The sequence below is a fragment of the Falco rusticolus genome, chromosome 6 (assembly GCF_015220075.1).
Source record: "Falco rusticolus isolate bFalRus1 chromosome 6, bFalRus1.pri, whole genome shotgun sequence".
NCBI classification, from domain to species: domain Eukaryota; kingdom Metazoa; phylum Chordata; class Aves; order Falconiformes; family Falconidae; genus Falco; species Falco rusticolus.
Window position 1 is genome coordinate 29,145,739 of NC_051192.1, and position 14,055 is coordinate 29,159,793.

At 51.0% G+C, this 14,055-nt stretch overlaps 1 protein-coding gene across 2 annotated transcripts; it reads left to right on the plus strand.

Moving 5' to 3' along the window:
* The first annotated feature begins 6,130 nt into the window (after nucleotides 1-6,130).
* On the plus strand, nucleotides 6,131-12,104 carry VGLL2 (vestigial like family member 2). 2 transcript variants are annotated; one of them, XM_037393144.1, is made up of 4 exons: nucleotides 6,131-6,211; nucleotides 8,438-8,729; nucleotides 10,455-10,961; nucleotides 12,064-12,104. In XM_037393144.1, the coding sequence occupies exons 1-4, from the start codon at nucleotides 6,131-6,133 to the stop codon at nucleotides 12,102-12,104; spliced, it is 921 nt and encodes a 306-aa protein (XP_037249041.1). The 2 variants fall into 2 exon arrangements, with proteins under 2 accessions (XP_037249041.1, XP_037249042.1); XM_037393145.1 differs by lacking the exon at nucleotides 10,455-10,961.
* Nucleotides 12,105-14,055: the final 1,951 nt, after the last annotated feature.

Genomic DNA, 14,055 nt, shown 5'->3' on the forward strand with positions numbered 1-14,055 from the left:
TCTCAAGGCTTAGCCAAATGCACATTGAATAAACCAGAAGCGAACCAGTGAGCCCCCCAGTATTACATAACATTGCCCACTCTGAGCAATACATGCTTCCACTTGAGTAAGACTTAATCATGGAAAAAAAATAGTCTTTTTTTTCCTCATCCCAGCCTCATATTGTCAGTTTTATATGAAAGTCTGTACAGATAAAAAAGCATACACCTTACCCATTTGTGCTCTGTTGAGAACCTGATCGTCTTGTTTCCTTGCATTGAGCCACTTACTCTCTCAAGCTGCAGTCTTTCTCTGCCACCTACCTCCCTCTGCTTGAAATATTATCTACAAAAGTGCAAAGACACATCTAAAATTAAAACATATACAGGAATTAAGGCCTTCACATAAAAACACTTTCATTTTCAAAACAAAACATGCAAATGTATGACTGTGCCGTCAGAATCACTGAGACTGGATATTGCAGAGGATCTACATATCACAATTGCAACAAGAGTTTAGTGCCTGTATTAATTGGGCTGGTGCTTAAGAAAGTTCAACAGAGCTCAAATACAGCCTGTTTCTACTTTTACCTCACAGCAATAAAAAAAAGTGCAATAAAAGAGAAAAAATATGGTTTGTGCTTGGGGGGAACCGTTAGGGAACATTTTGGCTGAAATTGCCTCTCTGTCCCGAGCACAGATATATGTATTATATATCTTACATACAAATGCAAAAATATCTGCAGAGTGTCTTGGTGAATGAATCTCAGATCAAACCAGATTCACCTTCTGGTGGTTCAGTGCCAAGCGGGGGAAAGAGGTGCCCAGCAATTCAGCTCAGATCTGAATGTGCCACAATACACGCGTCAGAAAAGCTGCTAGGTCTACCTCTGAGGGCAAAACTGAGCTTATTCCTGTGCTGATCCGTGAAAAAACTTCCATGACCTTTCATTTTACAAAATCAAGCCCTAAATTCAATGTGTTCAGTGTGTTCTCACACATGTTAATATATTCCCTCATGACAGCTCTAGATTTCCCTTCCAGCCCTGCATAATGATCTCTTCATCTGCCGCGATCAGTAGAGGAGAGACAGGTGATGCCCTCGGCCCGTAAGGGTTGGGTAGGACGGGTGAGTGACACACACCAGATGCTGCACCCTGAGCAGAGCTGCAGCTCCCCTGTAAATACATCATGGAGTAAAAATCACCGTGTACATTCCAGCTGCTGCCGAGCGTGTCACTAGAGCAGACGTCTTGTCACATACACAAGCGCACACCAAATAGTATTTGTACATGTGGTTAATTAGCAGCTAACAGTTAATTCTTTGAGCCACGGGGAAAGGAAAAAAAAAAAAAGGAAAAAAAATTAGCACATCCTCAAAGGAAGATTAAAATTAACTATTCAAAGTCTCTGAGTTTGAAAATGAAAACCAAGCAAAAACAAAAATTAAAAACAAAAAACTGGGTTCCTCAGGACAGTGGAGACAAAGAAGTCAGTGATATGTGTCTTGCTATTTTACCATACTGATTTTTATCTTTAATTTCAGTTAATTCAGTGCCCATGAAAACCAAGTCAGCAGCTCTTGAGCCTAAAGTCTTCTGCATCAATACAGACCCAGAGGCTGCACCTCAAAAACATCCTTGGGAACACCATGGTAACAGTTGCCAAGCCCTAAAAAAACTGGAAATGTTTTAGGGAGATGGAGCACAAAGACTGAAAGATAAGAACGGCAATTTGTTTCAGTCAAATTTGACCCATGTAAGCCCACAAGTAGTGCATTCAACTGGAAGCTAAGTATGTGCTGAATTCTACAGACTGAGGCATTACAGAATAAAATAGAAAGCAGAAATAGGAAGTGTAGTGAAATCAAAGTTATCATCTCATAGAGGAGGCACTGCACAATATAAATGATGCACGCAGCAAATGGACAAAAATTGCAAGCAACTGGAGTCAACAGAACATCTTTAGTATGAATACTGCTATATAGGAGTGTAGTATATGAACACTATATAGGAATATTCATATTAGCTACTTCATGAAATGTGCAAGATGTGCATTGGTGACTTGAAAGTTGATATAAAATCACACCAATAAATTTTGCAGGCAACATAGTGACAAGAAGACTGATGATTAAGGTGGTAAGTGGGACATTTGGAAAGACCTATGTCTGTTGCTAAGTCTCTTGGCACTCTCAAGAGCAAACAGCACACGAATGGAGCTGTTTGCAACATTGCACATCTAGGACCAAGGAAGGCAGGTGATGGAAAGTGTCCTGGAAAGGATGACTCTAAGAGGGGTTGTCAGCAGGTGTCATAGGCTTGTGTGGGATCACCAAAGCTTTCAGCCTGGTTACTTGTAATCTCAGTCAGCTATGTAAGAGCTCAGGAGAAATGCCAGAAACATCCCTGTACCATCAGCTCCGCATCACCAAACAGTCCAAGGTTTTTTTCAGACTTGTAGTAGTGCTACTGAAACTACTGAGATGATCACAGTGGAAAAGCACGTCAGCATGATGTGTCTTTAAAATTGTGTTGTGGCAAAAAAGAAAAACAACAGCAGTAAGCATCGGTTGCTAAGAAGTTACATCACTTTGTGTATACCTTCAGCAAGAGAGATGTTAGAATAACATTAAGTTCTTGTGTCAGTATTTTTAAAACAATGTTGAAAAATTGCACAAGGTGCAAAGAAAAAAGGTACAAATGTTACCTGAGGGCTGGAGAAATTGCTGTAGAAAATTAAGGAGTTCCATCTATTTTGGCAGAGGTCAAAAATATTATGTGGAATAAAGTAAGTTTCATAAGAGAAAATACTGCCATACAAAAGGACTGTTTAGCTAAGTGAAGTAAGGCATTACATGAACCAACAGCTGGAAGGAAGCTGACGCCAGCCCAACTCAAGCTGGAAGGCAGCTAAGCACAGCAGCAAACGGCTGCAGCAAGGGGCTGGACTCTTCATCCACCTCATGATATCTTCCAGTTGGAAGAGCATGCCTTTCTGGAACCAGCAAAAGTCTCCCTGAGCTTCTGAAAAAATATGTTATTAACAGCATGAAGGATATATGTGGTCAGATTGAAAAAACAGAAATCTCCCTTCTAGCTAATAAATGCTTTATCCTTTTATTGAACATGGTGTTCACTGCTCAAACTTTTGCACAGCGGCTGCTGGCAGGCTGGCACTGGATGTAGGCTTTCCAGGGAAGGTGAGCAACAAATGTGGTCAATGCTCTCATGTTTCTGTGACTTTTTGTCCCAATCTCTGAATGTTGATGTTTTGTTTGATGAGCTGTTTGCTTGTCCAGTGAGCCATTCACAGCAATACCCAATTCTTTTGTGAAAGGTTCCAGCTTGGCTAGAAGATTGATTTCTTTTATAGGAATGTTTTCCAAGGTAAACATTGCAAGGTTCTGCATCTTGCTGTTTATCAGAACCCTTCATTCTTTACTCCTAACAGCAAGATTTTCTTTTTGCATTCCTGCTGTGAAACATTACAAGTGTACGACCATAGGAGTAAGTCCATGCCAGTGTTTTAATGGTACACACCCAATTCTTAATCCATGTCCTTCCCAAAGGTGTGTTTTCCTTCATTCCTGTCATAATTTTCTCTCTGAGATACCTCAGCTGCTTTTTCCAAGCCTTTGCAGTTCCTTGTGCGATTCAACCACCTAAAATCCTTTAGTTAGCACCAAGAAAAAAATATTTATATAGAATTGTAAAGACACAGTGAGATCATTAGTGAATATAATTTCTGACCATCGGTTTTCAGTATAATTTCCTATACCAGGACTGATTTCACAGAGTGCACCAAGAAGGCAATACCAGCCCTTTTGCATGAATGTTTGTATTGCTCTGCATTAAGGCACTAAAGTTTGCTTGTGTCTTACACTGGACAGTTTTACAGTCAAATAGCTATTTATAAAAGCAACTGAATTCTTACCAAGCTGCTTCAGACCCGATTCCCCTAACATACGCTTGAGTATGGAGTAAAGCCCCTAAATTCAGCCCTCAAGGAGAGATTCTCCAGGGGACACAAGCTGGACCATCTGCCGCATCACAGCACCCAGTGGCACACATTTCTTTGGGTTTTTCTTCATAAGAAGCAAATGCTCAGCCTTGACCAGTGTCAGGTCCTACCTTCACTATTGCGCAAAGCTGTTGGCCAAGAGCTAGTAGGAACAGCAGGAAAGCATGCTGGGTCTTTGGAGCACGTGTTCAGACAGACTCACCTTCTGAGAAATGGGCTTTTTTTTGTATGTCACCCAGCATACTGTTACCTTTGAAATAGGCATGGACCTCTGTGTGGTGGGAAAGCTCCCCATCTCTCGGGAGTGGGGACACACAGAAGCGAGATCCCATCGTCCCAAGTGAGGTCCCTCAGTCTCCCACTCCAAGGAGCGGAGGGGCATTCCTTAGCTGGCTGCCTGATTTTGGATGCCAGCCACAGGGTGGGTCCTTCCCCTACCGCGGCTATTTGCTTGCTGATCAGGAGAAATAAAATGATAGAGTATGAGATACATTTCTTTTTTTAAGGCCTGATACTAATGGCTCTTCCCCTTATTTTCTTCTTGACCACCAACATAAAATTTGTTCTGATGGGGGAAGAAGCAGTGCTGCGGCTGAACCCTGCAGCCACAGTGTTCCAGGCTGCATTGCAGTATGAAAAACAAATTTACCAAACTAGAAGAGGGAGAAAAAAATAATTGTTTAAATATGAAGTTGAAACCTTGCACCTGGTGCAGAAAAAATTGAAACTTATGCTCATTAGGCACTGAAATATGATTTTGGTGAAAGACAGGCATCCAGAACAATTCCTAGCACTTGGAATATGAAAATTACATTTTGGAGGAAACAAAGTAGAGTTAAATACTGATCTTTGATTATGAAGATTTTCTGCTGAAATGAATTTAAAGATTTCCAGGTCTTTAAAATTCAAAATGTCAGTTCTTTTCAGATTTTTTCCCCATAGTTTTGTAAAAAATCAGCATTTGAAAACCAAGTAATATTCTTTCCATATTTTCTGTAAAAAAAAAAAAATTTCCTTTACTACAAATGCTTAAAACATAACTTAAACCCAGTCTCTTTTCAGAGAAGTTGTGACCCATACCATGAAGCTGAACGTTTCAAAGAGTCGATACTGAAATGAGAACTTTCATCTCTGTTAGAAACTAATCTACCTCCTATGCGTGCCCGTCAAAATCAGCAGTTAAGATACATCCACCTAATTACGCCTCTGTGTGTGGTACTCAGCAGAAACCTAGGGAGCAAACCCAGTTTACCTGCACGATAATTTGATCTTTTCACGTGCCTTTGCCGTCGGCGTTGTTTTAGTTTCTATTAAATGCAAAAGCATTTCCATTCCCGGGAATTGTAACGATTCGAAAATTCTGGGGAGATCCCTCCTCGGGAGCAACTGATTTTTCCTCCTTCGTTTCACCAGACCTTTCAGTTCCCGTAACTTCGGAGGCGGCATTTCCCGGCGGAGGCCGGACTCGGTGGGATTTGCGGGGGTCTGACCCAGACCCCCGCCTTTCCCGGAGCTCCGCTTCGCCTCGGTCGGTGGCGGGGCTCGACGAGGCGGGGGGCGGCGGGGTGCCCCTCACCGGAGGCCGCGGGGGGACCCGTCCTCAGGGCGGCCCGGCGCCGGCGGCGGGGCAGCGCCCGGCACGGTCAGCGCAAGAAATGCAACAAATGCGATGAAATGAAAAGCAGCGGAGAGGGGCTGCCCCGCTGGGCGAGACCCCCCGCCGCCGCCCGGCTGCCCCTCACCCGCGGGCGCCGGCGGGTCCTCCCGCGCCCCCGCCCCGCTCCCAGGCGGCACCGGCTGCAGAAGGGGCTCTCCCCGGCTCCCCCTACCCCCGCCGCCCGCCGGGCCCGGGGACGAAACTCCCCTGGCGGCCGCAGAGCCCCTCCGGCCCCGGCGCCTCCTCAGGAGGGAGCCGCGCTATAGGGAGGGAGGGAGGGAGGGAGGGAGGGAGCACGGAAAGAGGGCAGGGAGGGGGGTGTCATCCCAGCCCAGCGCGGTCTCATCCCCCCTCACTCCTCCCACCAATGAGTGGTGGCTCTTAACCCCCGGGAGCCTCCCTCCCGCGAAGCACTGCTCCACTTTGCAGAACACGAGTTGATGAGAAAAAAAATAATTCTCGGCCGCGGCCAGCCATGAGCTGTTTGGATGTTATGTACCAAGTCTACGGTCCTCCGCAGCCCTACTTCGCAGCAGCCTACAGCCGCTATCACCAGGTACGCGCGGGGGGCAGCGGTGAAGAGGCAGAGGGTGGGAGGGGTGTCGTCTGGAGGACGGCCGTCTGGGGCCTTACCAAAAGGAAAAGGGAAAAGGAGAAGGGGAGGGGAAAGGGGGGGTGGGGGGGAGGGGGGGGAGATCTCGGAGCCTGCGATGGTGAGCGGAGCAGAACCGCATCCCACCTTGGCGCGGGGCTCGGCAGGGTACGTACCCCGGCGGCGACCGACGGGCTGCGGGATGCCTCGGGAGCGAAAGCGCGGGCTTAACCTTGCGATGGCTTTTTAGGGACTTTTTTCCTTTTTTTTTTTTTTTTTTTTCTTTTTTTAATTTCTTGTCCCCGTCCTTCCCTCTTTGCCGGGACGGGCTCCCTCCGGGCGCGGCGGCCCGGGGCAGCGATGCCGGCCGGGAGTGGCGGGGCACGGCTTGCCCGGGGCATCGCTCAGCCCCAGCGCACCGGCATCCCGGGCGCCGCCGGAGCCGCTTCGGGCAGGTACTTGACCAGCCGCCTCGGAGGGGTGCTGGGGGTTACCCCCGGGACCTGCGGGAGGCGACAGTGCCGGGAGGCTGCGGGCTTTCCCCGGTGTGGCGGTGGGGGAGGAAGCCCCGGCCCCAAAGCGGGGCAAGGCTGCGGTGCGGCAGGGCTGCGGGGATGCTCCCCGCTCCCTGGGCGCTCTCGGCGGCGGGACACCCGCCAGTCCCCCGCGATCCCGGCGGCGACGGTCGCCTGCGAGATCCGCGGACACTTGGCGGTCGGGAGCCGCGTTCCGCCGCTGCGCTGCGTGCAGCTGCGACCGGGCTACCGCCGGTATCCATTAACCCCCGAATTTCGATAAAACGGTCCCGCCGGCCGCGGGGACCTCTCGCGGCACGCGGGCAACCCCCCACCCCCACCCCCGGCCACACTGTCCCGCGTGGGTCAGGGCTCCTTTCCCCGTGGCTGCACCTGCCGCACACCGCTTTCTCTTTCGCCCTCTGGGCTTCTCTCTCTTTTCTCCCTCCCCCTTACTCCTTCCAGAGATTACTTCTTTCCTCCCCAGCAGAACGGGAGGATATCCCAGAGAAAGGGATGGATAGAGCCAGGCGCGGCCCCGGCCCGGGGGCAGCCCCCGCCCTGCAAGGCCGGTGCCGGGGCAAGCGGCCCCGCTCGGCGCAGCCCGCGGCGTGGTGGCTCGTGGGCCACCTCCAGCGCCTGGCAGCGGGGCCGGCATACCTGTTACAAATAGCGGATGATGTCTTCCCCCACCTTGCCGCTCCCCTCATCAGCCCCCCCGCCTCCCGCACGCGGCTGCGTGACATTATTTGGGGGGATGACCATTACCTCAATGGCCGAGCCGGGAGCCAAGTGGAAAGGCGGTCGTCACGAAGGAGTGACATTATTAAATGTCTCGTGTGCCTTGGCCCCAGGCTCGGACCTGTCGCCTGGGTGCTTCCCCGCCGCCCGTCCCACGGCGCTGCCCGCGGCCGAGCCCGGGCTCCGCGTCCCATCGCTTATTTCTAAGACACTCCCAGCAGCTTGCGGACACGCTAATGCGGATAAAGATGGGAAACATCCCGCGAACTTCTCGGTGCCCGTTGTTTTCCCACCCAGAGGAATCCAGTAAAAACAGAATAATCTTGTAGGAAATACCTGGAGCTTCTTGCTGGCCGGGGAAATGCTTTTTTTTTTTTCCCTGAAATGTGTTGGGGGCTGCCAGCCCTCCCACCCACGCCGCTGTGGGTTGCAGGACGCTCTTTGGGGCAGATCTTGGCGAGCGGCTCCTCCGGCACCCCGCTGCCTACGCCCCCTGCCTCGTCCCCCGCGATGCAGCGCCTCGGCGACCGCCATCCCCCCGTCGTCCCGTCCCGTCCCCCCCCCGCAAAGTCCCTTCTTGTGCGGGACCTCGTGCTGGGGAGCCGCGCCTGTAACCGCCCGCCCGGCAGCGCCTGCCCCGCACTGACGCTCCATCCCTGTCGGCATCTCTGGGCTTTGGGCCCCCAGCCCTATTTGCAGCCCCTTCGCTGCCTCCCCCAGGTGGGGCAGAAATGCAGCTGCGGGGTGGGGGGTGCTGCTGGGGGGGCGGCGGGCGGCCGAGGACCAGGCTTTTGCATCCTCTCGGAAAGATCGCGGGAGCGGGCTCGGTGCTGCATCCCGGCTGCCACCGGGAGGGCCAGCGCACCTTGCTGCGCTGCATGACCGGCTCTATTTTCTTTCTTTCTTTCCTTCCTTCCCCCCACCTTCCCTCCAGAAACTCTCCTTTTTCTCCAAAATGCAAGAAGCCCCGGAGAGCGGCAGCAGCGCCAGCGCCAGCAGCTCCTTCTCCAGCCACCCCGCGGCCAGCATCAAGGAGGAGGACTGCAGCCCCGAGAAGGAGCGACCCCCCGAGGCCGAGTACATCAACTCCCGCTGCGTCCTCTTCACCTACTTCCAGGGGGACATCAGCGCCGTAGTGGACGAGCACTTCAGCCGGGCGCTCAGCCAGCCCAGCAGCTTCTCGCTCGGCAGCGCGAAGGCGGCGCGGAACGCCGGCTCCTGGCGGGGTGAGCGCGCAGGGGGCGCGGGGGGCGCGGGGTCCCCCCTGGGCAGGCACCTCGCCCTCGACCCGGCCGCACATCCCCTCTCCCTCCTCCCCTCTGCCGGCCGCGGGTGCCCGGCTGCCCCGGGCCGGGAGCCCCGAGCGGGTTGGCGCTTTTAGGGGAAAAAAGAAAAGGAAAAAGCCCTTCAGCTCACGCCGGGCTGCGGTGGCCCGGGGGAGCGTCCCGGCAGGCGGCTGGGGGACAGGGATCGCCTTTACACCGCCCCAGATCTGCCTGGCGGGGGCTGCAAGCAAAGCGGCCGCCGAGGGACCCCCAGCGCCTCCCGGGCTGACCCTGTCGGGGCAGCTTTCAGTTTAGCGCGGTCGTAATCCATGATGGGAACGAAGCAAAAGGCAGGTGTGGGAGCTGTCTCGCCAGCTTCCCAACGCTAAAAACTAGATTGTGTGTGTCGCTGTGTCTCGCCCTACATGTACCACCAGCCTGCTTGCTGCTGGAGCACAGACAGGGAGCCTAAATTTCTGAAAATGAGGGCTTTCAGACCTGCCCAGAGCAGTGGCCCTGTGCCAGCAAGGCCACGGCCACGGCTGATGCGTAGGTCTCCATAGCTGTGCCCAGTTCACCCTGGATGGGCTCGTGGGGGCACCCAGGGCAGAGGGGAATAACCTTCCCCACCCTCTGCCCGCTGGAGAGTTAGGGCAGGCACTCCTCTTGGGGCAGTTTTGGGGACTCTCCCTCATGGGGCCACCCCATCAGCCAAGGCTGGTTTCTCAGCCCCTCCATGAATTTCTGTCAGTAGTTTCTGAGAATGAAATAGTAGCTTAAATATTTCACAGGTGAAAGATATTCAGCATTAGAACTGATGGCAGGAGAGGAGAGTTCTTTGCTTTTTATGAACAACTTCCTCTTCTCCCGAGTAATGCCAGGGTGTGGAGCTGATGTACCTCCCTGGCAAACATATCAGGAGCATGTTCTTATTTGCCTTGGGAACAGTGTGCATTCCCAATTAATAATGCATAGCATGTATCTGTGCTATTAATAATCATTAACCCCTCTCACACATTGCTTACTGGTCAAAGAAGATGTAGGGTCCTTGTCCTTTGCCCTGCCAGCCTCCGAAGATCTGCAGAGTGCTTCCCAAATACGTTAACAATATACCCAAGGAACTGGCTTAAGTCCAGTGTAATAGATGGGGAATTTCCCCCAGATATTTAGAAAATTCAAGCTGTTCCTTAGTTGCATCTCGCACTGTTCCTGCCCACTTTGAAACTGCACTGAGGCAGCAGCTGCTCTCCTGGTAGGGTCGGGCATCCTCTGAGGTGTTGGGCATAAATGCTTAGAGGGGGAGATTACTACTAAAACAAACAAGAAAAATCCAACCCCGGAAATCACTGCAGTGTGTCGTAGCTCTCACTCAGTTTCCACTACAGAGGAAAAGATGTTTCCCTCACCTTAGGTAATAGCCTCTCCCCCGCATACATACTACGAGAAACCTGGAGCAAATAGTTCCAGTTTCATGGATAAGCCCTGGGCTAGGTGTTTTGGATGTTTAGCTGTAGAGGAATCTGTACTTGTTGGGAGCAAGTTCTTGTGTTTTGCAGTTTGGGGGGGATAAAGGGAATTCAAGGGCTGGTTTGGGGGAATTGGGGAGGGGCAGAGCCCTAGGGAAAGGAGATCAGGGCTCTCTGGGTTTGCTCATTGTTGCCTTTCTCTCCCACTCCCTTCACCCAGATGGCTCCTTTCCGATGAGCCAGCGTATCTTTCCACCGTCCTTCTGGAACAGCACGTACCAGCCCTCCTCCGTCCCAGCCACCCTCAGCAGCCCCCTGGCAGCTGCCACCCACAGCGATCTGCCGTTTGCTGCCACCGCCGACCCCTACACACCTGCCTCTCTGCACGGCCACCTGCACCAGGGTGGCCCCGAGCCCTGGCACCATGCCCACCACCACCACCACCACCACCCCTACATCGGGACACAGAGCACTGCTTACCCCCGCCCCGCCACCATGCACGAGGTCTACGGGCCCCACTTCGACCCCCGCTATGGCTCACTCCTGGTGCCCACTGCCTCCGTCCGCCCCCACCGCCTCACCCCTGCCTCCGTACCCACGCCAGTCAGCCCCCCCTGTGAACTGGGCAAGAGTGAGGCAGGTGCAGCCGCGGCCTGGACAACGCCGGGATCCTTCCCCAGTGCAGCCGGGGACATGGCACAGAGCCTCAGCCTCAACGTGGACACAGGTAAAGAGCTGCCCTTCATCCCTCCCTCAGCCTCACCTCTGCCTCCACACCATCCATAGTATTAGGGAAGGACCCCCCCATGGCCGGGCAGCTGGTTGCTGCTGTGAGGGAGTAAATTGGGGGTGGAAGCCCCATGGGAGACCCTTGAGCTTTGCCCTGGGTGCCCTTTTTGGAGAGGGCACCTTCTAAGGAAGGGGAGAGGGAGGATGGGACAGGGCGACACATCAGCACCCACATCATCCTTTGCATTTCTGGCACCTGCAGAAATGCCAGGGTACAGATTGCTTTGAGGTACTTCTGTCCTGACCCTGGCCCTGCTCTTGCCTTGAGCAGCGAGAGCCGGGAGCAGGACGGGGCTGCCCCAAAGGTCACTGCTTGGCTCCCTCCACCGGCTGCCCTGAGGGCAGGAGTGTGGGCTGCCACAGCAGAGCAGGTCATTTCTAGACCCCACACGGGTTCATGAACTACCTCCTCTCCTTCTTTATTTTGTCTTCCCAGTTTTTGAGAGGAAAGCACAATTGCATTTTTGCTGAGCAAAAAGGGCAACGTTTTACCCTGGTAGTGGTAACCTGTGCGTGGTGGGGTGCCTGAAAGTAAGGCTGTGTGGCCATAGCAGTGACAAAAAGGTGACACAGGCATAGCCAGCAGTGTCAGTTCCTGAGTCAGTAGCTGTGGGGGCAAGGAAAGCCTGCTCTGGTGACAGTTCTCCATGCTGAAGTCATCACAGCCACAAATGGCTCCTTACGGTGGCCTCACTTTAGGCAGGAGAGACATCTCCAGTCTAGCTCAGGCTCTTCTTCGTGCTTCATGGCCTCTGGGGAGCCCGTGCTTTAGACGGATTCTCTGATCTCAGCTGGCAGAAATGCAGTTTGTCTTTCTCTATCCTTAAATGCCTGTACCTATTTTTCTTCTTCCCTTTTTTTCTTCTCTCCATTCTCAGGTTTGCAGCCTCAGGATAAAAGCAAGGATCTATACTGGTTTTAGAGCTGTCCTTCACTCTTCTTCCCCTGGCTCTCCCCTGTAGATCTCTGCCTGTTAGGCATGGTGGCATTCGGAGCTGAACTCGGGTCAGTTTGTAACAGCTTCTGATCTTGGTTTGCAGCTCGCCGTTACTCCTTCTGTGGTGGATCCCTTCTGAGCTGATGTGCTGACTCAAAGACTCTCAGATCCCCCTTGCCCTTTTCCAAGCCCACCGTGGCCCTGCAGCTCGGAACAGGACTTAAAAGCACCTGGCATTGCAAAGACGGTACTCTAAACTTATTTTGGAGAGAAAAATCCTTCTGTGGCAAGAGGAGAGCCAAAGACATTGAACTTCTATTTAAGCAGACCCCACACCCAGAACTGCAGTCAGACTACTCTAAAAGAGTCAAATAGCGTCATGGATGGTGGTGTAAAACCACTGGCCTTCGTACAGGGGGCAAAGGAGATCACGGGGGTTTTTTTTTAGTGGTGTGAATATTTTTTTTATGGCAGCAAAAATTATTTCTTGAATGCAAACATGGGAAAGCTCCTTAGAAGTTTTGAACTGGATTTTTACTTTACATTACAGAAAAGTAAAGGAGAAGAAACTGGAACCCACAAACATTTCGGACCATCAAGGAACTGGTCAGAATTTTCAGCTTTGCGGTTGTGAGTGGCAAGTGTCTGGCCGGGGCCACCTGCCCTGGGCTTACAGAGGTGCAGCTGTTCCACGCACAACTGCTCCAACCCCGGAAAGGCAAAACCAAGGTGGCACTTCTCAGAGTTTGGCACCACTTTTGCATTGGATATATAACAGTTGTTTGGTTGTGGTTTTTTGTTTTTGTTTTTGTTGGGTTTTTTTGTTTGTTTTTTTTTTACAAGAGAATTTCTGGTGAAAGTAAAACCCTCTTAAAGCAGGGGGAGGAAGGAAACCCATGAAGAGTGGCTCGTCCTCAGTCCGACAGCCTTTAGGGGGAACACCAGAAGCAAAGGCACGTGATGGACAATAGGTCTGAGTTGCCTCTAACATTTCTCTTTGTCTACTTGTTGCTGTCGTTTTGTCACTTTAATAGTTGTTTTGTTTTTTTGAAAGGGGGAATATCTATTTTACAGTAGGAAAGCTGCATTAAAGATATTTCCTTCTTTCACCCTGTGTGCTTTTATGAAGAATTAAAGCTAAATAAGAGAAATGAGGCAAACTGGAAACTTCAGGAGGAAATAGGAAAAATACCTGTCGTGTGGATGAAGTGAGTTATTTTATTACTTTGCATTAAAGATAAATAGAAACCCTAGCAGTTGAAAATACTTTCTTAGTGAGTAAAAAATAGAGCAATGAATACAGAAGATAAGAAAATGCAAGACTGTTGCAGTGCTACATTTTCATGTATGGTGTATCTGTAAAATGGGTTAAAGTAAGGGGGCTGCTCCATAATAACGGATGTTTCTTCATGAAACTGATAGAAGAGGGGACAGTAGCATTTAGCATCGCTATTGCACTGGTAAATTAAAATGCTATTACAGGGTGGTGAATAATTAATGAAACAGTGCAGAAATGGCAATTTCCCCCTATATCTAAAAGCTGACTTTTTTACAGATAAAACATCTGATCCAAACACTACTGTGTTCTGGGTTTTTTCTGTTTTTTCTTAATGTAACATCTTTGAAGGCTGACAAAGTTCAATGCGTGTAAAAGGAAAGTCCTAACATTACCCCCTTGACGTTAGGAGAAGCAGTAGAAAATGGACTTTTGTGCTGTGATGAGAGTTTTTACCTTCCAACACTCTCACATAATCTGGCATAATGTTCACCATGTATCAGAAATGGAGTTATGAATAACCCAAACTTACTTGTCCAAGGTTTCAGCTTGGCAATAACGCAATTTCTGGGAAAGAATAGGAAACCTAATAGTAAGAGTATAATAAAGCAGTGTGAGTAAATACTGTGAGAAGCTGGCAAGGAGCAATGTGTGCAGAGCATCCCCGGCCAGAGCTCGGCAAATGGCAGGAGGTGACTTGCCATGATTCCTTTGGCTAGACGTAGCCCTGAGCATTTTGCCCTCAGTTTCCAATTAGCCAGAGCCCAGGAAAGCTGTAAAGGGCAAGGGAAGGACTCCAGAATTTATGGTTAAACCAAA

Excerpts from the sequence above, each read along its gene's own strand:
- VGLL2 (XM_037393144.1), top strand. The coding sequence starts at position 6,131 with ATGAGCTGTTTGGATGTTATGTACCAAGTCTACGGTCCTCCGCAGCCC. Across the intron at positions 6,212-8,437 it reads CCTACAGCCGCTATCACCAG|AAACTCTCCTTTTTCTCCAA; the intron begins GTACGCGCGGGG and ends CCTTCCCTCCAG. Across the intron at positions 8,730-10,454 it reads GAACGCCGGCTCCTGGCGGG|ATGGCTCCTTTCCGATGAGC; the intron begins GTGAGCGCGCAG and ends CCCTTCACCCAG.